The sequence below is a fragment of the Mirounga angustirostris genome, unplaced genomic scaffold (genome assembly GCF_029215605.1).
Source record: "Mirounga angustirostris isolate CCGP_5_RB_7025 unplaced genomic scaffold, mMirAng1.0.hap1 SCAF_14, whole genome shotgun sequence".
NCBI lineage: Eukaryota > Metazoa > Chordata > Mammalia > Carnivora > Phocidae > Mirounga > Mirounga angustirostris.
This window is the reverse complement of record NW_026991722.1, coordinates 53,051,339-53,076,454: the sequence shown is the minus strand read 5'-3', so window position 1 is coordinate 53,076,454 and position 25,116 is coordinate 53,051,339. Positions and strand designations below refer to the sequence as shown.

Sequence of the window (25,116 nt, the reverse complement as noted above, 5' to 3'; positions counted from 1 at the left end):
GGCACATCTCGGGCACCTGGGTGGCTCAGTCAGTTAATCTTCCAACTCTTGGTCTCTGCTCAGGTCATGATCTCAGGGCTGTGGGATCAAGCCCCACGTCGGGCTCCACACTCAGCATAGAGTCTGCTTAAGATTCTCTCTCCCTCTCCTTTTGCCCCTCCCTCACCCCATTCCAGCTCTCTCTCTCTCAAAAATAAGTAAATAAGTCTTTTTTTAAGGTGTTAAAAAAAAAAAAAACAGATACATCTCACACCTCAGAGCTCATCTCACGGTGGCCAATATAGTCAAAAAATTTTCCAAGTCAAAAATCGGAACATATGGTCTGACAGTAAAATCCGAACTTAGGAGGACAACAAAACACAATTTTGAAGTCATAGTGAAGAAAAATATCAGAGATGATCACTGTAGTCATAGACACCCTTATGAAGGCATGTTGACGCACACTTCCCACCCTTGCTCAAAAAGGAAGGCATGAAAGGCAATTTCCCTTTCTATTTTGAGAAATCTTTTATGGCCACTTAAAATCTAATTCAGGGGCTAGCAGCTTCCTTTTCCAAGAATACAGAAGATAATAGGAATTATTATTCCTCTTTTTTCATGACTAGGTCATGTCTCTCTGAGAACATCATAAGCCTTTTGTCCATTAGGGATTTGCTATATGCATTTCGTTGTCTGCACATGAGGGATGCTCAGTTAATTCTTCCCAGTTAAGCTGCAGGATGGAACAAGTGTTGTCCATGGATGTCACTTATAACCCTTAATAGGAGAGGGGAAGAAAGAAGTGGCAGAAAGAAGGGCATGGAAAGGGAGTTTAAGAGTAAGGGAAGGGAAGAATGAGAGAAGGAAGAGCAGGGGCCCCCAGGAATTGTTGAGCCATTGAAGGCTATAGATCATCTGCCCCCACTCCCCAGGAAGCCACCAAATGTGTTGCTTTACCTTATAATCACAAGTTGATCAACTGCCCTTTTCAAAAGACAGGAGAGTAGAAGTGTAAGATTTCCTATAGAAAAATATAACTGGGCCAAATAAGTTGTTTATTTGGCCTGGACCAGAAAGACAGATTGAGCATTTAGAAATGTTTATGATTGTTTATTGCCATTTTTTCATGACCTTGTTTGCCCACATCATAGAGAAAAGGGATTAAGATCTCAGTATCCTTTTTACAAATATTAAGAGGAGGAAAGCTAACTTATTTATCCTTGCTGCAACTTATTACCCTCTAAGAAAATATAAGTGCTTGGCTCTATGTTGAAAATGGCCCACTTACATTTTAGTAAAACTCAAGCTGTGTATGTTTAATTTACAAAAGTTATCATTGGCTACATCATTTAACTAATTCATCATGAATGGCTTTGCAAAAGCTCTTCATTTGCTCTGCTAGTCCTCAGGTAACATTATTTTATGTGAAATGCTGTTGCCATACTAAAGATAACTAAATATTGAATAGTGATTGAAATAATTTTGTTCATTTTGGAGTAAATATGTATAATTCATGTTTTCAGCTCTTGCCAGTTTCACATTTTACTTAGCAGAAAGTATCTACCTGAGACCTGGCTACTTCAGAAGGAAATTCTGAAGCATTATTTCATTATTATACGGGGATTCTAATATGTGTAATCATAAGGCTTTTTATGTGACTATAACCCTACTCGGTTGTTATTTTTGTGGGCTTCTTTTTTTACTTTTAAGTCCATATTGAAAAGGCAAAAATGTCTTCAACAGGGGCGCCTGGGTGGCTCAGTTGGTTAAGCGACTGCCTTCGGCTCAGGTCATGATCCTGGAGTCCCCGGATCGAGTCCCGCATCGGGCTCCCTGCTCGGCAGGGAGGCTGCTTCTCCCTCTGACCCTCCCCCCTCTCATGTGCTCTCTGTCTCTTTCATTCTGTCTTAGATAAATAAATAAAATCTTTAAAAAAAAAAAAGAAAAAAAATGTCTTCAACAGGACCGTTTTATATAGAGAGACTCCCTCATGCAATGGATTTTTCCATCTAAATTAGTTTGTGCCACAGTTTTGCCAAAAACATGTATCTAATCTTCTTAAATCCCTCCTTACCACAACTCAATCGTAGGATCATAACTTCATACAAAGCAGTCCCAAAGTATTTTATGCAAAAATCTCCTTCATTAGTCTCTCTTCAGTGGGCAAGTTTTGATTTAGCTGACCCACAGGTATCATGAGTCCTTCTTGCCTTTTTATCTCTTTCAGTGTCAGTTTCTTTCTTTCCTTCAGACAGTCTTCTGTCTAGGCATCATGTAGTCGGCAGGGCAGGCAAGCTCCTCAGACTCAGCGTCAAGATAGGTAGAGAACTTCAAGAGGTAGGATGTTCTCTGATGAGCTGTGGAGTCTCAGAAGTCAAAGGTTCACAGAGGCAGAAGGAGCAGCCATCTGCCTGCTCCTCCTGCACTCTGAAACCAATGGTCTCTGGAATACCCATGAGATGGTCCCTTCCTTGTGCATGGCCCTTCTCTCATCACACAGTCCTCTTTTCACTAAATACACCTGACTCAAATCACAGTCTGGACCACACGGGTAAATTCTGCATTGAATAAATATTTTACCCAGTTCACACCATCAGCCAAGCATTTGCTGGGCACATAGCCCCTGCCCTCAAGGAGCTCATAATTTAGTAAACTAACCAATTTTGAAAGATTCCAGTGATTAAAAGCCCCCAATCAGTTTTGCTGAGCCATTAATACAGAAGCTAAGAGACTAGGAGGAAAAAGGGGAGTCATAAAGTCTGGATCAAGATTTTCAACATTGTCAGGAAATCCCACATACAGGACAGCCCATAGAATAAATGAGACCTGACCTCTCAAAAGTATGCATTTTTCTTCATTAGGCCATGCGTGTTTGTTTTTATTTGTTGTGGTTGTTTTTAAATTAAACCATTTATCTCTCCCTCTCTGAATATCTGAAATGACATTAGTGATATTTTGGACAGTCATGCTGGTTTCTCAAGACAACTCCTATAGGAAGCTTTCAAAATAAATCAGGCTGTTAATAGGAACCCAGTCAACTCTCAAAGAAGTTAGAGTCAAAAGAACATACTCTGTCCTGTGGAACAGCAGTCTCTGCTACTAAAGGGAAGACCTGTGCTTGGGATGAGCTGAGTTCCCACCGGTGGATCTGTAGGAGTCACTTCTCTCTGAGGCAGATCTGCCTTCAGGCCCAGGTCCTTTATGTCCTCAGGAACATTTCCAGGGCCTTTCCTTTGGCCATCTTGCTATCACTTGTGAACATTTAACCAGAAACCTTTAAACCAGGAAAAGGAGATGCCATGATATTCAAACTAGCCAATTTAAGTTCTTCAACAGCTCTCTGTTTGTTAAGAAGAAGCTCTTGGGGCACCTGGTGGCTTGGTCAGTTAAGTGTCCGACTCTTGGTTTTGGCCCAGGTCATGATCTCAGGGTCGTGAGATGGAGCCCTGGGTCAGGCTTCTCACTCTGCTTGGTGCCTGCTTAAGATTCTCTCCCTCTGCCCCTTCCCCCATTCTCATCTCCACACTCTGTTTCCCTCTAATGACAGAAAACAGGGGCAGATTTTCTCTAGAGCTCTGATTTATTTGCCACCATTACTGTTTTCAACTCTAATTACTGTGGTGTTGGGGGGTGGGTATTTGCGAGCTGTAATTGTTACTACAGAATTCTAATGGGAAAGCATGTGACAGAAGATAAAAAGATATATCTTCAAGTTATAAGGGGCCAGTCGCTTCTCTTATTTTTTCCATCCACATTTATTTTATTTACATTAATGGAGTACTTACTATGTGTTTACCTAACTGGCCTGGGACTAGGTAGGAGGATAGAAAGGTGATTAAGAAGTAAGCCTACCTGCAAGAGATGAACTAAACCAGCCCAGGAATGCCTGAGACAAACAATTCCACAGGAGCTGAGAGAGTGTGCAGTAGATACCATGGAAACACAGAGGGGAACTAATCTCCCTGCAAGAGGGATCAGCAAAGGCTTCCCAGAGAAACTGAGCCCTAAGGGGTTGTATGCTTTACGCTTAACAGACAGTTAAGACTAAAAGCAGAGAAGCAAGGGAAAGATCCATCCAGTTATTGGAATCCTAGAGGGAGGGGGTTTGCTTTCAAATAATCTTAAAACAATTTAGCATTCCTTTTCCAGGTTTACTAGCTTTCACCCCTCCCATCTCCGGGTATCCGACTGGAGTGGGCTTTCCCACCCTACAGAGGTGATAGAGCTTTTCCAATCATGTATTAAAACTGCTTTCAAGGACCATGCTGAGTTCTTCTGCCAGAAAGGGAACACAGTAGCAGACATTCAAAAGAGCAACATCTACCTACCCAGAGAAGCATTAACCATTTTCCCTCTCTTCTTCTTCCTTGCCTCCAGGTCTTTGCAGAAGACGGGTCTGGAACCTAACCACGGGGTGTCCATGACCCCCGAGGTTGCCGCCCACCAGCAATGAAAGGGTTATCGGGCAGCCGCAGCCACCACCACGGCGTCACCTGCGATTCGGCCTGTGACTCGCTGTCGCACCACTCCTCGGACCGCAAGCCCTACCTGCTGAGCCCGGTGGAGCACCACCCCGCGGACCACCCTTACTACACCCAGCGGAACTCCTTCCAGGCCGAGTGCGTGGGCCCCTTCAGCGACCCGCTGGCCAGCAGCACCTTCCCACGCAGGCACTACACGTCGCAGCAGGAGCTGAAGGACGAGTGCGCCCTGGTGCCCCGCACCCTGGCCACCAAGGCCAACCGCATTCCCGCCAACCTCCTGGACCAGTTTGAGAGGCAGCTGCCGCTCAACCGCGATGGCTACCACACGCTGCAGTACAAGCGCACCGCCGTGGAGCACCGCAGCGACAGCCCCGGCCGCATCCGCCACCTGGTCCACTCGGTCCAGAAGCTCTTCACCAAGTCGCACTCCCTGGAGGGGCCGTCCAAGGGCAGCGTGAACGGGGGCAAAGCCAGCCCCGACGAGACGCAGACGGTGCGGTACGGCAAGCGCAGTAAGAGCAAGGAGCGGCGCGCGGACCCCAAGGCCCGCCCCAACACCTCCCCCGGCTGGTGGAGCTCCGATGACAACCTGGACGGCGACATGTGCATCTACCACGCGCCCTCGGGCGTGATGACCATGGGCAGGTGCCCCGACCGCTCGGCCTCGCAGTACTTCATGGAGGCCTACAACACCATCAGCGAGCAGGCGGTCAAGGCCTCCCGGAGTAACAACGACGTCAAGTGCTCCACCTGTGCCAACCTGCCTGTCAACCTGGACGCGCCGCTCCTGAAGAAGAGCGCGTGGTCCTCCACTCTGACAGTCAGCCGTGCCAGGGAGGTTTACCAGAAAGCCTCGGTTAACATGGACCAGGCCATGGTGAAGTCAGAGTCATGTCAACAAGAACGTTCCTGCCAGTACCTTCAGGTACCATTTATGTCAAGTGATGGATGCTTAGAAATTGTACCTGCTAATTGTGTGGTGTTTTCTCCTGGGCCCTAGTCTTGGCTCTGCTGTGAATTGTCTGCATGAACCTGAGCAAATTATTTAGCGTTTCTCTGGCCAACTGCTCCTATCAGGAAACAAACCGGCTACCCAACTCCATCCAGTTATCTTGAGACACTAGATATAAAAGTGCTTTGAAAAGCATGCCTACATAAAGGCAAGGAGTTATTAATGTTTAGTGTTCCTCTTTCGTCTGAGGGAACATGGGATAGGGAGGTGAGAAAAGGGGAGTCTACACAGAATTTTAAAATAAATCCACCTTTTTTTCTTTTTTTTTCTTTTTTACAAAAGTCAACAATGATCTTTTGAATTTTGGAAGGAGTTTCATTAGATCTATCCAGAGTGGTTTTTTTTCCTTTATGGTAAAATTCTGCCTTAAGCTATTTGTTTGGGAAACTTGATCTATCTTCTCATCACTGTAATTGTTATCACCACCTCCAACACTAACCACACTCCCACCCAAACCCCCACCCCCACCCCCCAGAGCACAGGGAATTGGAACAATGCCCTGGGCCCTGAGGAGGTGAGATCAAGCCAGTTTGGGAACCTGACAAGCACGGCTGCAGAGACCCAGGAAAACGGAGGAGGAAAAGCAGGGGGAAGCAGCCACGAAATAAAATGCAATTAGTGTCAGTGTGTAAATCCCACACACGTATAGACCCAAGGCAAGCCGCTCCTCCTCTTTCAGTCTCCTCATGTCTTTCACTAATGCCCTTCCATTCACTGAACCTAGAAAACGTCAGGAGCAAAGTCTTTTTCTTTTCCCCCTCCCCACCCCACCTCACCCCCGCCCCCCGCCGGGGCCAATTCCTCTATCTGGTAATTGTCATTTTTCCCAAGATAATAACCCTCCCTGAAAAAGGACCCTCATATTTTTCCTTTTCACGGTGTCTTTTTTTCTCTCTTCTCTCCTGTACACCCATCTTTAAAAAAAAAAAAAAAGTTTTTACTGGACTATAAAGGCATGCCATAATCATTTCGCACTCTCATCCTAAGAAGAAATGCAAGGAAAAAGTCTTCCACTGAGAAATTCAACTTTTTGCTCTCTGAATTGCTCCTGACAAATCTGGCTCCCTTGAGAATGCCTCTGCCAAGCCCTGAGAATATGCCAGGCAGGCAGTCACCGGGCAAAGACATCCCAGTATTCAGAAGAAGCCACCAACATGCGGATAGTTTTCACAAAGAGCACACAATTCCAATGGTCAGTTTTTCCCACTCAGAGTGGTATTGCCTCATTTACTATAAGGTTGCTAGAGGAGTTAAGCCATCAAGAATTATTAATGGAATTTTAGAGCTAAAGAGTACATCTATTCCAACCTCCTCACTTAGCATAAAAAAATTAGCCTCAAAGAAAAGTAAAGGCTTAGTGGGTTATTCTGTTATATTGTTAGTATAGAGGGAGGAGAGAATCCAAGTCACTTAATTTATAGAAATGACTATAACAAGGGTTACAACTGAAGCTTTAGAAATTGTTTAGGCATATCAATCTTACCCACCACCTAGAATAAAGTATTTTGATTAGAACATCTGTCCTGAAGAAAGGATGGGTAATGAGATAGGAGCCCTAGAACAGGATAGTTTATCTATGAAAGTTCTGTAATGGGTGAGAAAACAAACAAACAAACAAAAAAAACACAACAAATTAAAAAAAACCCTGGACTTTAATAAGTAGTGATGAGATTAGATAAGAAATACCAGATTAAGGAAGAAAACTCTACAAGGATCCAGGAACAGCCTTTGTTAGTGACAAAATGCCTTTTATATGCTTGCATGATTGCCTACGTTCTTCTTGCCTCAAATTCCTTTTTCTTTCTTTTTTATGCCTTTTTGCAGTAAAAGGCTCAAGTAGTGGAGAAAAGTGGAAGGATAAGGAAACTGATATTGATTGAAAATCTACAATGTATCAGATGCTATAGCAAATGTTTTCACATTTGTTATTCCATTTAATTTTTAAGATAATCCTGAGAGCTTGATATAATAATCCTCTGATTTTACAAGAAAGGAAACTGAGATGAGAACTATCAAGTGATTTTAAAGCCACATGGCCAATAAGTTGAAGAACTGAGAATTAGACTTATATCTATTTGATGCAAAATAGCTCTTTCCAGTACATCCCAGCACAGCCCTGGAATCAAGGGCATGAAAATAGTGAACAGGAGGGGAAAAAATCTGTAGAGCAAACATATTATTATTAAAAGCTTTTCAGTAAAATGAGAATGAAAGCTTGAAGATTTAAGTATGAGATTTAGTATCGTAGCATTATTAGATCTCATATTCAAAAGATTTGGGAATTCTGTTTTCAAGGTATTTACCTTCCTTGAAGCCAGTTTTTTAATGAAATATTTGAGGCTTACAGAGAGGTATAAAGAAAAATAATAATAAAACAAACCCAGTTATATGTAACCCAGCTGGAGAAATAAAACATTAATTACAATGGATCACTTATATACCTTCCCCAATCCCATTTCCTTCCCTTCGTCCCCAGAGTAACAGCTAATCTGACTCACTACCCAAAGGACCTTTGCTTTTAATTCTGAAGTTATTGAAAGATTGAAAGAAATTAATATTTTCTATCATACATTGGGCAATAATTAACACTGGGCCAAGCTAGTTAAACCCTTTAAATATAAACCGAGCTCAAAGGCACACCTTCTTTAATAAATATTGACATTTATTGAGCTCCTATTCTGTGTGAGGCTTTCAGACTGGAAAAAAAAATTTCCGTATTTCAGTGTGAGCAGGTAGTGGGTCTAGCAGACAAACTAAATGTACAACAGTGTGTTCTTCCCACCCAGCATGCAGAGTTAGTTAAAGGGCTCCTCGGAAGAAGGGGAAGAAGGAGTTGCACGTTCACAGGGGGAGGGAGGAGAACAGGAAACTCCTAAAACTGGAAATTCTGTCCAGCTCTCTTCTTTCTTTAGAAAAAAGAGTGACTCCACCATCCTACCGAAGCTCCTCTCAGGAAGACAGGTGTAGCCAGCCCCTGCCCGCTCCCATGCAATGATTTCATTTATAAGCTCATTCTTAGAAGCAAATTTGGGGAAATGAAGAAAAAAATGTTTTCCAGTTCTATTATCTTAATTACCAACTAATAGTGAAACTGGATTTACAAATGTTTGACTTCAACCTCACAAAGTTTAGTGGATAAAGCACTGAACTTCAAAGGAGAGGGTCTACGTTCTAGTCCCTGCTTGCCATTAACGGGTGAGCGGTCACTGATTAGCCAGTGACCATCATCTCAGCTCTCTGGGTCTCCTTCCTCTGCTATAAGATGAGGCATTTGGCCTAGAGGACCTGCGATCTGAGTTCACATTTTTAACCTCCTTAGTTACATACGAGGAGTACTAATTAGAGCAATTTTCAAGAGTTGCAAGGCCTGGAAACTCTCATGTAATACATGTCTACCAAAAGTACATGTTTTTCCAGTGTTATCTAATTTGCTCTGTAAAACTCTGTGAAGTATTTTACAGTTGAAGAAACTGAGATTTAGTAAATGAGGTTAAGTAGCTTGCCTAAGGACACACAGTTCATACGCGGCAACATGGAGGGTCAGAACAGACTCATCTGCCTTCAAAGCCTGGGGTTTTCGCTCTACCATGTCCAACCCCGACCGGTTCCAAATATAAAACAGAGGGAGGAAGTGGCATGTATCAAATACTTGTTATGTGCCAGAAACCACACAGTATCTCATTTCATACCTGAAATAACTTTGTAAAGTATTATGTTTACTCCAGCTTTGCAGGTGACTAAACTAAGGCACGAACAATGAAATCACTTACTCAGGAAGGCATAAATAGTAAGTAAAAGAGCTAAGACTTGCTCCGAGATCCGTCTGAGTCTAAAATGTGCTCCAGGAATGGAAATAAATGCTTTTTACTTTCATTTTATTCCCTGCTTTATTCTGTAGCAAATGTTTGCACTCCCTTGACCTCATCTCTGTATGTGCAGTTAGGCACGCAGGTACAGGAAATGTGACCCATCTTAGACAAGCAACCGAAGGACTGATCTGTCCCTGGTTTGATTCGAGACTGCACAAAGGTTAAATTAATAGTCACCAATAGTAGAATCTAAATACGAGCAAAGTTCTGATTCTCTCTTTGGAGAATTACCACCTGGAATTACTTTAACTTTAGCCATTACCATGGTTATACAGAAAATGAGGAGTCTGTAGGTATTTGGCCTCTGATTGACATTGATTTAGAAATAAAATACTGTAGCTTGAAATTATGGCAAGATCCAGTTAATACAGTCAATTGTGATCTGTGCTCACTCACAAGCTGTTTGTAGTTAATAAAAAAAAAAAAGACTCCCTTTTTTTCCCCCAATATTGTTATTTTTAAATGTCAAGAATCAGATGTCGGCTGTTTAGAATCTTGTACCCCTGCCAGGGACTGGTACAGGGTTTGGAGCAGGGACATGGATTTGAAGACATTAAAACTGTTTAATTCTCAGTTGAGATGTGGTTGGCTTTTATACATTTGGAATAGAGCATTTATGGCACATCTCCGGGTAAGTGCTAATAGTTAAGTAAATAAAATAGGAATGGGCTGGGAGGAGTAAAAGGAGTTTTTGTTGTTGTTTTGTTTTGCTCTAAATGAGCAGGATTCTTGGTTCTGTATATGCCTCTTTATGTGAACGTTCTGTGTTGAGTGACTAGCATCTAAAGCCATTCAGAGGAGCAAGATTTTAGATTTCCAACTGTTAACCTGAAAAAAAAAAAAAATCCCTTCAATCATGTATTTTGCATTCATCCAGCAGCAGAAACAGGAAAAGGGAAACAAAACGCTCTCTCCGGTAGAAGTAGAGACACACAGGGAGAGAGAGAGAGAGAGAGAGAGAGAGAGAGAGAGAGAGCAAGACAGAGACGGAGAAAGAAAGCCACTCTCAGAGATGAAATTTTAGGAGAGCGAAATGATCGACCTTTTTAAGGCTGAGTGGGTTTCTTCAGTTTGTGTGCAAGTTTCAAGAAATGGAAGGACTGACCAGGTTTGGGTACAACTCTTTTATTACTTTGTATTTGGTGATAGTGTGTTGTTGGTTTGAGTGGGGTTTTCTTTTGGGGGGAGGGGATAGTTTTTGTTATTTTATGTCTTCTCTAAATAATAGCTGGTAAGACTGAAAGAGCTAATAAACTAATGTATATACAGATGGTAAGTAAACAGGTTGAGACACTGGATACCTACCAATTGGTGTCTCCAGAGAGGCTACATAAAATCTTTCATGGACACATTTGATCTAAGATGCTAGGTGCTATTAGAGGATATTGTGTGGCTACTGATTGAAATGTGATCAGTTGTTTTCCATGGCAAGGATCCTAAATGCTTCCTGAATGCTTACTGTTCCTCTGCAAAATTAAAATTTCTGGAAGGCTGGGTGTTTTTTTTTTTCCTTTTTCTTCCTTTTCCTTCCTTCCTTCTTGGGGTTTTTTGTTGGGTTTTTTTGTTTGTTTGTTTGTTTTTGTTTTTTGTTTTTTGTCTCTTGGTTAAATTAGACTCCACAAAAGATCACTGAAGAATCATTCATAACATGCATGAACCCAGGATTTTTTTTTTCCAGTGCAAGTACAACTATTTTTCAAAATTTTGTTCAAGATTATTTCAATCTTTGCCTAGTGGGAGTTTTTCCTTCCCTGGCTGAGATTTTCTTTCCTCTTGTTTTAGAACAATTTAAATTATATTAAATCAATTAAAACTATTTATGTGAAATGTGTGACAGTGCTGAGCAATTCTGCTAGTGACTTAGGTTACTTGGTTACTGCAATGCTTGCTTGCTGCCTTTTTTAAAAAAAAAAAACGTCAACCACATTAATTAATAATTTTCTTTATTTTTAATTTTAATTGCTTTAATAATACATTAAGGAGTGTCAGGATTCTTGAATGTATTTCCTTCTTGGCTTACACAATCTTCTCCCTGTTTTTTCACTGATCTTAGTAAATATATCCTCTTTGTTGATAGGAAAAAAGGTTACTTCTGCCTGATCCTAACTTTGAATGTAGAATCAAATGCGCAGCTAGCAGAATCCTGGTAATTCTCTCTCATTCTAATTCTCACTATTGCCCATATCCAAATAATAGTGGAGATGTGGGGGAGACAATTGGCAAAACATTGTCAGAAAGCAGGGGTCCAGAAAGAGTCAGTGGTAGCCAAAGGAAGCTCGAAAAAGAAATAGGAAATCCTTCTTTAAATTTGTTAAAGAAACTTTATGATTCTTGGTCTGCAATTTCATTATTCTAAAGTACTTAGCCACCATCAAAGGTTCCGTAACACATGTTTTCTGATCAGACAGAGTCCAATCTACTAATGGAAGGTATAGCGCTGGTTAGCACAGAAGAGAAAAAATTAGCCTTGGATCTCTTCATGGCCAGTGGCCTTTATTTCCTCTTTCTCTATCCTCTTTAGAAAACAGGTTGCTTGGTTGCAAATTAAAGGCAAAAGCTCCAGGTAATCCTTCACATTCTCTGGAGAAATATTCATCCATAATCTCTTGTCCCACTTGAGATCATAGCTTTGCACAACTTTACACAAACAGTGATCTGTGAATGGTAGAGCACACTGGTCTTTTGTTCGAGAGTTTATAGGGGCTACTAAAAAATATATGCAGTACTACCAAGTTGGCTTTGATTTGGTGATTAGATTAGGTTTTCACTATTTTGTTTTAGGTCCAAAGGCAACAACCTCTCTTAGTAGGTTATTGTGCTTCCTAGTATGCTGTTGAATCATGGAGAAATTCCATCTTTTTAGGTCTAAACAGTTGAAACCAGAACTTCACGTGGTTCAAACCACAATACCCCTTGGTCAGATTTTTTTCTGTCATTTGCCAGCTTGGTAGAGAAAAATTAAAATTGGCCTTTTCAGGTAAAACCAAGATAACAATGATATCCACAGAGTTATGTGACCTCACTGATTTGTATTACTCATTTGAAACTTTGAACCCATAACTTCTCCCATTGGATAAAAATAATATGTGTGTGTAACTTCCCATCCAGGGCTCATTTATCTGATTCTCATGATCATCTTGCTCATCCCCTATCATTAGGTTCTGTCCCTAGTAACTGCCATTTGGAACACCGTTATGGCACGGGAAAATTTTTTTTAGTTTATTTTTGTAAATGCATATTTAAATGTTTTTATAAATTCTTAGACTGAAGCCACAGTGGGGGTGGGAAGTGTGCTTTAATTTTTTTCAAGGAATGATTTATTCTCCTTGAACCCAGTCCTCTCTCTAGCTAAAAGGTAAAGATATAAAGAATGAATTAATTGCTATTATACAATTAACAAAGGTAAAAGAGGGAATATAGTTTAAAGAGAAACATGTCATCTTGCTCCTTGTGTTGCTTTTGACTAGTTTTTTATTTCTGGTATTTTTTAACTCTTCTTTCTTCGAGAACATTTGTATGACCAAGGAAATTCCGATTCTTTGGTCTTTTAAGTATAAGAATATATAAAACTACCTTTAAAAACAGTTGTTTTTTTAATTTGCTCAAGTTAAGCAGTATACCCTACTTTGTTTCCATTTCTAAGATAAAGAAACTTCTAATTACATTTGCAAAATAAGATGTCTAGACAAGTAGATTTTTTTCTTTCATGCACTTGAAGTCACTATTCTCTATCAGTTGAAGTTTCTACTCACTGTTCTCACAGAATTAGGAAATTTCCTACAAATTCAGTCTTGTGACATCACAGAACTGTCTGTGAAGCAGAATTACGTGGAGTCCAGTGTTACCATATGTAGTATGCATGTGTACAGATCTATCTATACACATTATACCTGCATAGACATCCCTGCACCCATACTTCAAAATTTGCATTTATATGTATGCTTTCTTTGATCTCTGATTCATGACATAGGATCCATTGTAAACACACAATTTCACAATGTCCATGGAAGAAGAATGACTATAAAGTGGGGAATCACATTTTTCAAAAATCTCACTAGAAAACTCATTACTTTGCCTTTACACTGATTTTATCGAATTTCATCTCAGACCATTAGTATAAACCAGTTAGGGGTGTCCTACTTCCCTGGTGTGAGGAGAAATCCCTTTCATACAAAGAGACATCCAACAACAATGAAAGGAAATGACTTCTGCTCTGCTTGCTTTTTTTTTTTCTCCCACTGTTTAATATTGGCTTGCAGAATTGTCTAACTGCTCCCTGATTTTACTCTCCTAGTGCCTAAAATCTGTGTAAAAAATCAAGCAGGTTTTGTTTTTTTTGTTTTTAGAAAAATGATAGTGTTAGCATTTTAGAACCTCCTCATTGGAAGGCCATCTGGTATACCATCTTATTTACAAATTTCTCCTTGCAAGGTGGATATAGCAATTCCCTGCCTACCTATTTCTCATCTAATAATCACCTTATGGAAGAATTCTTTGAGATTATTTCGTCCAACACCCTCTTTCTAAAAATGACAAAAATAAACCCTAGGGAGACACCTTGGCTGATACAAGATCAGTCATCTTGTCGGTAGCAGGCTGAAACCAGCATACTCACTGTCCAGCTACAGCCCTGTTCTTTTTCACATTATGTCTCACACATCTGTGCAAACCTTTAAGGCTCTTTTCAAAGACTAGTTTACCCATCCTTACCACATCTTTTTAAGGCAGTGGGGTCAAGGCACAAGGAGGCAAAGGGAGGAAAGACTGATCTCAAATTTAGATTTGAAGCATGTTTATGGCTTAAAAGATTCACAAGAGATGAAAACAGTTGTTAACTAAATGATTACCTGCAATTTATAATTCTGTGGTTACTAATGGGGCAAGGTAGTAAATTTTTAACTTCTGAAAAATAGAAATAGGTATATTTCTCCTGTTATCCCTGTCAGTCCTTCCTGCATCTCAGTGGTCTCATTATGAATAAACCATGTACCAAAGGAAGACAAATGGAGCAGAAATGCCCCATGTTTGGATATGTCATCTTTAAGCACTACACTTGGAGTTCTGGGACTGGTCTCTGAAGACCATGCACTTTCTCTGGATCTTACACTATCTTGGTAGCCAGCTCCCCACACCTCTCACCTTACTTTTCTGGGATAAAAATTGCTAACATAGATGGGACCATAAGTGTAAAATCATATATATGCATAGCCACTTGCTCTGTCCTGGAATATTTAGGACAATGATTCCTTAACTTTATGTGCACAACAATCACCTTGAAAGTGGCTAAAAAATGAGGATTTCTGACATCAACCCAAAAGATTCTGAATCTGTCGTTCTGGGGTGATTCCAACACAGAGACCAATCTAAGAGCCACACTGTAACCCAAGTCTAGGGAACTATCAGATTACATTTATCATTATATTTACTGAAGGGGGCAGTAGAGTCTAACAGATGAAAATGAGGGCTTCAGGTGCCCCATTAGCTTTACTATCACTGCTGACTTCCAACATGATTTTGGCCTCCCTTCACTTAGTACTTCCATTTCTATACCTGTAAAATGGGCATGATGAGATGACTCTTTTGTTTGCTCATGTCCTAGAAAAAAATTCATTTCTGATTTGGGCAATAAACGAAAAACAGTGTGAAATGTTTTGGGTTTACAAATCTTCAGATATAAAAATGCTTCACTGCTTCTTCATGTGTTTCATGTGCCATAACACTTTTTATATTTTGCTTGACCCAACTTTCATTAAACCAGGATTATGTCGAGCACATCTGATTCCCTGGTAAAGGAAAGCTCTCTCCCAGCATCAGATGCCAGTCAGTCTTCATCCCCATGTAGGTTCAAGGCTCCTTTGCCCATGTTCCAACTGAACACACGATGCTTTTGTCCACAGATGAAAAGATCACAAAGGGTAGATCTTTTGCCAGCTCAGCATCAGTGGGTCAGGTTTTCCCATGGCTTATATTTGCCCACAGAACACAATCCTTCTGGCTTCCTGAAGCTTTAGTTTGTTCATGAAGACCTGCTTTTGCTTTCATACCTTAAGTCCGCCAAGACTGCCTTATTCCAAGCAGCTTTGGTAAGTCAACAGGACAAGTATAATCAACAGCTATGGAACTTGTCTACAAGGGGACTCTATCCATTTGCCTCCCTTAATGACTCATCCAGGTGTTCTGAGGAGTATTTCCACACACGACTTTGATGGGTGGGCATTCTTCCACCACTGCTAGCAGATGACCACAGGCCCTTGTCCACCTCTCTTTTTTGCTCAGGCCCAAAGTCCCATATGAATCGCCTCCATTCCCAAGCTAGCTACACATAGGCCACCTTCCAGCACTAAATAGGTACAGAGAGAGGTAAGCCTTTCAAGTCCCTTTACAAATCCCAACTACGTTTAATCTTTGGAGAATTAATGTCTTTTTTTTTTCTTTTTCTCTCCTGAACTAGTACAAGTTTAGCTGGCTTTTCCATAACTCAGGGGGTGTCAGTGAAAGTAACTGTCATTTGTTTGCAAATGAAACCTGAGCTTTCTGAAAATGATTCCCATGTAAAATCTTTCCCCCATAACACTCCTCCAGCCTTCCAGTTGATTTTAGATAGTTTCCTGTTCTCCCACCTCTTGGAAGTATTCCATGGCACGCTGAGCAGACACTTTTCGTCAAAAAAACCTATAAATAGCTGATTTTTCCTGCTTGCTGCCTTCTCTCTAAGGCTTTCACAAAGGAGGTGAAACAAATCCACCAAAAACAAGAACCCTCTGCAAGGGGTGTGTGGTGAGGCTTATAAAAATTCAGATCCATGGGCCGAAAATTGTCGTGTAGGTCGCTTTGCCATATTTGGCTTATGCAATTGCTGCACAGAAAAGGAAACATTTTATTTCATGCCAGATGATCTCATGAACTGAACAATCAATCAAAAATGTCTCCTATGAGCTTTCATGCTTCTTTAAAAATACATATTTTGACTTTTCATGCTGCTTTTTAAAAAAAATCCCAAAGCCAACTATTAATAGATTCCATTGGTAAATCTAGATAACCTGTGGCCGTTCCATGGTAGGAAATTGGAAACTCCATCCTTGTTTCTCCTCCAAATTGACCTTGCTTGCCTTCTCTTTGTCCTCTATGCCCCACCCATCAGTAATATCACCCCATCTCACAGAGTGGTGTTATGGAACTCCCTGGAAGACTGTGTGCATGCTGGGCAAGACCTTAATAACGCCCTTCACTGATCTTACTGCAGTGACCCTCAGAAAGCAGTTATGTGAGGTTAATTATACTGCTTCCTACTTCTACCTCCCCATCCCCTGCACCCTACTGAGCACAAGAGAATTGGGCTTAGCTGTGCTTTCTCTTGTTCCTGTCTTCCTCGTCTCTCTTCTTCCCTGATTTTTTAGGTAGCTATTTTATTATATAATTGGGAATGGAAGACTACCCCAAAACCATACTTACAAGGAGGAAACTGAGGCCTGGAGAAATTAACTAGCTCGCCCATGGCTCCTCAAGCAGTGCAGAAGCAGGGCCAACAGGAGATTTTTCCCAGTCCCTCTTACCTCACGTTAGCGCTCCGCACTCATGTAGCACCAGGCGTTCATTTATCTTGGTATTCTGTGTGTTCAAGAAATTCTGCTGCCTGCCCCACCCCTGCTTTTCACACTCCAGGCACTGACTAGATCTAATTTTGTTGTGGTTTAGTCTGTGGCTAGAGTTTCTGGAGAGTGCATCTCGTTGTGCCTTTCTTCTTTATGAATTCCCAGCAAGCGTGCACAGTCAATAGAAGCAGGTGTCAGAAAGAACTTCGATGGCCAGTTAGCCCAGTGCTTTTTATACTTCTGAAACATGGAATTTCTTGTTCAGATGCAGCCAACTTTATGAAACAATTTAAAATAGAAGCAAGAGTAGGAAGATTCAAATCCAAATCCCTTCCCCCTCAATCCACTGCCCTGCTAAAACCCTGATCAAAGTCCAAAATATGTTAGGTAGCTATCCCAAGGTTGGTAAGTTTAGCAACAACAGCTCTCCCCAGGTGCAGTCCTGGTGCCCCATCCATGAAAACAGCCGATCATGGGGCACCCAGAGTTCCAGATTGAGTCACACTATAAAATCACTTCTTGGCTTTGACAGGCAAATTCTTATATCACCTCATACCTTCTTCCTTGCCTGTGACCCAGAGAGAGGAACTGACATTTTTGAGAACACACAGGGCCCTTGATTCCTTTCCATAGCACCATACTGAGCATCTTCTCATCTCCATTACATGCCAGATGCTCTTGCATGTGATAACGAATGATGGCAATGAGAAAAAGAAGGCAGAGAAAAGGCGATTGAAAAAGTTCTACGGGCCTATGCTTAATATATATTGTCCTTATTTCTGAAAGTTAGTGGGGTAGCTGTTCATACCCTCATTATACACAAAATGGGGTAACTAATTTGCTTGAGATTATACTACTAGTATGTGACATAATGGAGATTTAAACCCTGCTCTGATTCCAAAATCTGTTCACTTTCCAGCATATCATGCTGCCTCTACTTTGGAAATATTCCATTTGTTCTTTTCCTGAAGGATTGTTTCTTGATGAGAATCTATTTTAATAACAATTTTAAAAATGATCAGCTATGGTGAGGGGCACCTGGGTGGCTCAGTTAAGTGTCTGCCTTGGGGTCAGGTCATGATCCCCGGGTCCTGGGATTGAGCCCTATGTCAGGCTCCCTGCTTAGCAGGGAGCCTGCTTCTCCTTCTGCCACTCTCTCACTCTCTCAAATAAATAAATAAAATCTTTTTTTAAAAAAGGATCAACTATGGTGAAAAAACAGAACCTGCCTCTAGGACTGGCTATAAATTTAAGTCTAGTTTGGAAAGTGGCCATGTTAGAAAGCAAGGAACATGTGAGATTTGTTTACAAAGTCAGACAGACAAACTGTTAAATTGTAGTAGAACAATATTATTTCATGTAACTGGAAAATTATACCTCAATCTATGAAACAACCATCTCTCAAGGTTGTTTTGATTATTATTTGTTTCAATGGGAAACAACATTATTGACCCCTTGAGACTGCCAACCTGACTGTAGTTATGATGTTGTTGATAACACTGTAAAGTTATGTCCAAATAAATGCAGTATTAAATGCCTATTTAATATCCTTTGCTTGGTTTAATGTAGGGATGTTTGCGCCCATGAGAAGTGATTTCACTGAAATGATGAGGAAATGAACTAGGAATCCCCAAATCCAATTCCTCTATAAGTCACTATGACTTTATATTTTGTCCTTTTGGGAGACCAGAGTGTTATTTCTCAGGCATATTGTGAGTCAGAATTCTGCTTTGGTGCATGAGCTCCATATATCCCAAGTTGTTAACTAAATATTTAAGAAGTTCACCAATTTTACTCTTTGTTAAATTACTACTCTAGATCTTAAGGAAAAGATAAGTTCCCCTATAGGTCTACCTTTAGAATGCTTCTTAATTACCTATAAACATATAACTTAATTGAGTCGTATAATATACAGTGCAGAGCACTCATGTATGTCACCTTAGAGGTGGCTGCATATATCCAATAAATATATGCTGTTCGGGGATGTTAGTAGAGTTTAAACTAAATTCTTATAATACGTAACAATATGGAATGGTCAGACTTCAGAAATGCATCAGTATAAAAGAACTGATAAAATGCAGTTAAGTCATGAACTTGAAAGTTAATGTAGTCTGTATTATCCCACTTCTCAACTCATTTGGGATTTTTCCTCATGTACATATATCTCACTGCAGGTAATTCAGTGTTCTAGGAAGCCCTTACTTAATGCCCTCCCCTCTTTGTTTAAACCCAGATGAAATTCATCTGAAGGAATGGATACAGTCTTAATATGTCCCATAGCCTCCACCTTCTCTTGGTTCAATATTTTATAAAATACCCTCATGCATAGGAATGAAATGTTAAGAATTCACTAAAATTAAACCACACCAATTTAATTGCATTTAATTAGATTAATGGATGAATAGAATGTAGCATTGTATTTCTTAGCTTCAACCAGGGATGAATCCACCCAACTATCAAAATATGTAGTCCCTTTGCATTACCTAGATCATAAGTGTATAATAAAAATTTTTGTTAAGTGGTTTAATAGAATTGCCATTCTCAACAAGCCTTTCATTTGACCGAGATTTATTTAGCGACTGTGTGACCTGGACTGAAATCTGGGAGAGGTGACTAGATCAACGGGGGAAAGGAAAGACCAGTTTGGGGAAAGGGACACAACACATAAGGTAGCCACCCACCCAACTTGTGAAAATAAGTAAATGAAGGACAGGATTTGGTTTGTAGTTGACAAAATGATATAGGATATTTTTTTCTAAAATACTCAAATTTCCCAAAGATGAAGGATACATTTAGCCTGGAGGCCAAACCCAAACAATTTAACTCTCTGAGCAGTATTTCTAAGGATGAGCAATGGTACAAGGGAAGAAAGAACAGGGAAAAACTCCCCAGAGAGGCCTAGAAGGCATCAGATATCAACCAGGCTGAGCCCAACTACTAGGCTTCTGGCCCCAGAGGCAGTGGGGCTGCCCAGGCCCTCTAGAAGAAATCTGGGCAGAGAGCAGAGCCCTGGTGGTAAGTGGAGGCATCCTCCCATTCATTCCGCATCTGGTACTCAGCTCAGCCACAGGCCAGCAAGACGGGACGGTGGGATTCTGTAGATGGCCATGCAACACCCTGCACCCAGAGAACGGAGATGCAGCTGGGGCTGCCCTTGGAGACCTAAAAGTTCACAGGCACAAGAGGAGTCCTGAGAGAGCATATGAAGAGGTAGCCCCAGGGAATAATGAATGGGTTTATTATGCCAAAACTGAACTGTATCCCCAGCTCATATATCTGAAGGTGCTACTGTTAGATTAGGAAGATTTCTTCCTAACAAAGGCATCAGATCCCAAGTTAGGGGGAGAGCTTCTTAAAAATGTGTACTGGGAGGCTGGATAAACATGTCAGGGATAGACCAAAGGAAATTTGGGCAGATGGTCATTTTAAAGCAAATAGTCTAGTTCTATACTGTCCAGTATGGCAGCCGCTAGCCACAAATAGCTATTGAAATTTACATTAATTAAAGTTAAATAAGAACACACACTTCAGTACCTCCGTCACAATAGGCCACATTGCTAGTGCTCAGCAGTCAGGGGTGGCTGGTGTTTACCCTATGGGACAAACAGATATAAAATACTCCCATTGTTGCAGAAAATTCTATTGGACAGCATTGTTCTAGTTGTTTTTAATATAATGACTTCTAGTAGTTGTTTTTAATATAATGACTACTGCTAGATTTGTGCTTTGCCAAGAGAAGGTAACATCCTGTTGGGATAGCTCATTAGAGGTGTCAGAACCAGCCAGTCCTTTTCCACTCACACACATGGGCCCGGGGAGGCCCAGGGAATGAGGGCTGTCCTGCGTGAACTCTGTCCTCCGCTCACTCACTATGTGGCATTAAGTAAGCCACTTCCACTCATCCTGTAGCCCCTCTGTTGCAAAATACTTACCTTGGGAGTTATTTTGAGGAGTAAATTCTATAAAGGAGCTAGTTTTCAGTAAGTAAAAGCAACTTTCCACTAGAAACATGACGACGAGCTTGGGATTTGCCCAGATTTCAGCTACCATGTATCCGTCAGTCATTGTGCACGGGACATTGTGCTGGGCATCTCATGCAGTTTCCCTTGCTCTTCCCCTCTGCCCTGGCGCTGTCCTGCCCGGGAGCCCTACTCTGCTCCTACTCTGTATTGTGTACCTGGCTCACCATTAGCCCACCAGGCAGTACCTAGAATATTTCCACTCATGCTCTTGGAGCTTTGGGCTGAAGCTCTCCCCTGGACAATGCAAAATTGTTCTCCCATTCACATTTATTTGTAAATTATGACCTGTTGGCACCTCTAAGAACTGCATCTGGGTGCAAATAGATCCAGAAGTTGACAATGCATAGTAATATGTGCATGGCCGTTCACACAGCAGGCGCCAATCAGGCTCCCCTCCCCACCAACAGGTATGGTTGGCCTCATAGTTGCACCTGAGCCACTCCTGACCAACTCAGATTCTTCTGCCTGTGATCAAAGGGCAAGAGCTTTCTAGAGAGGCCCTTAGAGTATTAATTATGGGTTATCAGGGCAGTGTTTAATTTAACCCTTATTCACTGAGGTGAGCAAATCTCACACCTTCCCACTGCACGCTAAAAAATTAATGTATTGATCTATGGGTGTCAGTGTGAGACTTATCCACACCATTCTGAATTATAAATAATAATTATCTACTTGGATAATAGGCAGTAGTCTCATGGAATGATAACCACGATGTACTTTTTAAAGTAGGCTTCTGTTTTAAGGGAACTGGTATTACCAAAAACATGCTGTCTAGCCTCATTTGTTTATTTACCAAACTTGAAAAGCCCTATTTTCTCATACTACTCTCTGAAAACAAGTGTTCTTTGGCCATCTTTGAGGCCTGGAAAGAAAGAGATTGCTTCAGCCCAGCAGGCCAGAAAAATGCTATTGGTGGCAGGCCAGTTGGAAAGCTCACTTTCTGGAAACCGCCTCTCTAGAAGAGCTTCCTAAGGCAGAATTCCTTGATTTAGACCCTCAGAGGAAGAGGGGTCCCAGGCCTAGAGCATCTGCAGGGAGGTCATTCATTGGGCTGAGGCAGCCCAGAAGCAGAACTCAGGAATAGCTTGACTGATGACTGAATTAATCCTACCTTGAGGAAACCCCTTAGTGGGCAGGGTGGGGGGTTTAAGGAGAACTCAGATGAAGAAAGGCAGGGCATACCCATCCCCCTACTTCAAGTGTTCTTAGCCTGGGGCTATGGACATTTAGACCATGCAAGAGTGCACTCTACGGGGTCAGTGAACTCTAGAACTTAAAAAGCCAAGGAGGAAAGGTGTTTGTGTTCATCCTGCTGGGGAGAAAAGTCCACAGCTTTTATCATGTCCCCCAAAGAGATAAAAAGCCACTAACAGGGGCACCTAGGTGGCTCAGTCAGTTAAACATCTGCCTTTGGCTCAGGTCATGATCCCAGGGTCCTGGGATGGAGTCCCGCATCGGGCTCCCTGCTCCGTGGGGAGCCTGCTTCTCCCTCTGCCTGCCACTTCCCCTGCTTGTGCTCTCCCTCTCTCTCAAATAAATAAATAAAATCTTAAAAAAAAAAAAAAAGCCACTAACAAGTTTAAGTTATGGTATCATTAAAATTAGGTCGTTTTTCCTTAAAAACTTTAAATGAATGACTTCCTTTTTTCCTTATAATAGTTCATTAGAAAAACCTTTTGGGTTATAATCTTAGACTAATTTGAGGAATGTGCGGTTTTTAAAGAGTTGTTATTGTGGGTGCATATTACTTGAAATAAGTAATTCCTCGGTTGGAACTTGGAGATCCTATTACAAAGTCAAGTTTGTAATATGATTTATTTGTAAAGAAGCTTTCCCTGAGTGATCGAATGACAAAAAATGACGATTTCCCTTCTATAAGGGTTGAAGCTGAGAGGAGAGGGAAATTCAAAATTTTGTAAAAGCAGTTCCTACTCTCATAGCCCAGTGGAACTAGATTCTTAGATAAATATAAAACAAAACAGGGGCGCCTGGGTGGCTCAGTCAGTTACGCATCTGCCTTTGGCTCAGGTCATGGTCCCGGGGTCCTGGGATTAAGCCCTGCATCGGGCTCCCTGCTCAGCGGGGAGCCTGCTTCTCCCTCTCCCACTCCCCCTGCTTGTGTTCCTTCTCTCGCTGTGTCTCTCTCTGTCAAATAAATAAAATAAAATCCTTAATAAAAAAAAAGGTAAGAAGAAGCATAGACACTTGAACACAGAATATGGGGGCTTAGTAGGAAGAAGGATTTCAAGCTGTGGTTTAGAAAGAAAGGATAGAAAAGAAAGGTTTCCCCATTTGAAATGCTCTATCTCTGAAGCTTTGGAGCCAGACAGCTGTGCTCAAACCCTGTGTTTACTGAGCATGCAACTTTGAGTGAGTTACTTAACCTCTCCTGTCCTCTGGAATATGAAGATAATACCTATCACATAGGGGGTTTGAAGGGATTAAATGAGTTAATGTAGTGTAAAAGGTGTGGAACAACGCTTGGAAAAGGAACATTATGTAATGCCTCAACTAATGCTATGATTTGTATTAAGCCTAAAAACATGGTGGTAGCAACGTGAACTGAAACAAGAGACCAGATTTAAAGGCACCGAGGAAATCTTACAGCTAGAGATCACAACGATATTTAGTCAGGCTTTTGATGAAATCCTAAGTGTCTGTGTTGGTTTCTTATTGCTGCTTTAACACATTGCCGCCAACCTAGTGGCTTAAAAAGACACATACGTATTACCTCATAGTACTGGAGATCAGAAGTCTGAGATGGATCTCACTGAGCCAAAACCAGATCAGCAGGGTTGTGTTCCTTCTGGAGGTTCTATAGGAGAATCCATTTGCTTGCCTTTTCCAGCTTCCAGGGGCCTTGCCCATATCCCTTTACTCCCGGCTACTTCTTCGATCGTCAAAGCCAGCAAAGCATCACTGTTCTCTGTGTCTGTGCTCAGGGCTCCTTCTCTGATTCTCCTTGCTTCCCTCTTTCCTTTACAAAGACCCTTGTAATGACTTTGGGACCACCCAGATAACCAAGGATAATCTCTCCATCTCAAGATCATTACCTTAATCACATCTGCAAACTCCCTTGTGCCATGGAAGGTCACGTCTTCACAAGTGCCATGGATTAAGATGTGAGCATCTTCAGGGAGCCCCTATTCTGCCCGCCACACGATCTACCACCTAATACATGATATACTTCTTAAGCCTAACCGTTTTGTAAACTTTGTGTGAAAAGTACATGAAAGCATCCATCCAGGGCATATCAGCTAAATGAGACCACCATATATATGCAGTACTCCCTGAAGACTTCTTTTATGCAAAGATGGAATTTTCAATTCTTGTATCTGTTAGATTCTTTAAACTATTAGACTATTTAGACTATAAAATGATTAAGTTAGTCCATTTTAAACCATTTAAACTATTTTTAACTGTTGGGTCTAGCTTCCCCTTTGCCTATGAATTCCATATTTGCTGCTTCCTTTTCATTTAAAATGTTTATTATTCACTTTATGGTAAAACACCAATTCTTTATATACTTGAAATCTCCTTCCAATATCTATAAATGTAAACAAATACATTTTACACATTTGCAATCAATGTGCTATACATATTTTTGCCTTTTGTGGTACATAATACAATTTTTAATTCAAACGCTTGTGAGCACTAACTATAATTTAGGTACTCTGTGAAGGACTAGGAATACAAAGTTGAAAAGACATGACTCCTGTCCTCAAGGAGCTCTTACTATAGTGGAAGGGGGAGGGATACTGATGATAAGAATTTTTAAAAAGGAGAAAACATTTTTAAAATATATAGAATTACCTAGACTTGGACATTGAACGACTGAGGTGTCAGGAAAGAAAGAGTATTGATGATCCGTCTATGGTTTGAAAAACTGGGGGCATGTCAACATATCCAATTGAGAGAGGTAATATGGGAGGAAAAATAAATTTGGATGGGGAAGATCATTTAGTTCTAGACATTTTGAATCTGATGTGCCTTTAAAATATCCAGTTGAAGATGTCCCATAGGCAAGCATTCATTCATTCAAATACAACTTGGAAGGTTCTTACAATAATCCAGACAAGAGATGACTGTGGTTCAGACTAGGGGAGAAGCAATAAAGATGGAGGGAATTCAAGATAATCTCTCTACCTGACCTTAAAG

General features: G+C 41.1%; 1 protein-coding gene across 2 annotated transcripts in view; it reads left to right on the top strand.

Annotated features, from left to right (window-relative positions):
• The first annotated feature begins 4,428 nt into the window (after positions 1-4,428).
• DLGAP1 (DLG associated protein 1) overlaps positions 4,429-25,116 on the top strand; it is a 317,851-nt gene continuing 297,163 nt past the window's right edge. For both annotated transcript variants that reach the window (XM_045886989.2, XM_045886988.2), the window contains exon 1: positions 4,429-5,388. In XM_045886989.2, the coding sequence (XP_045742945.1) occupies positions 4,429-5,388 (960 nt within the window). The remainder of the gene's footprint in view (positions 5,389-25,116) is intronic.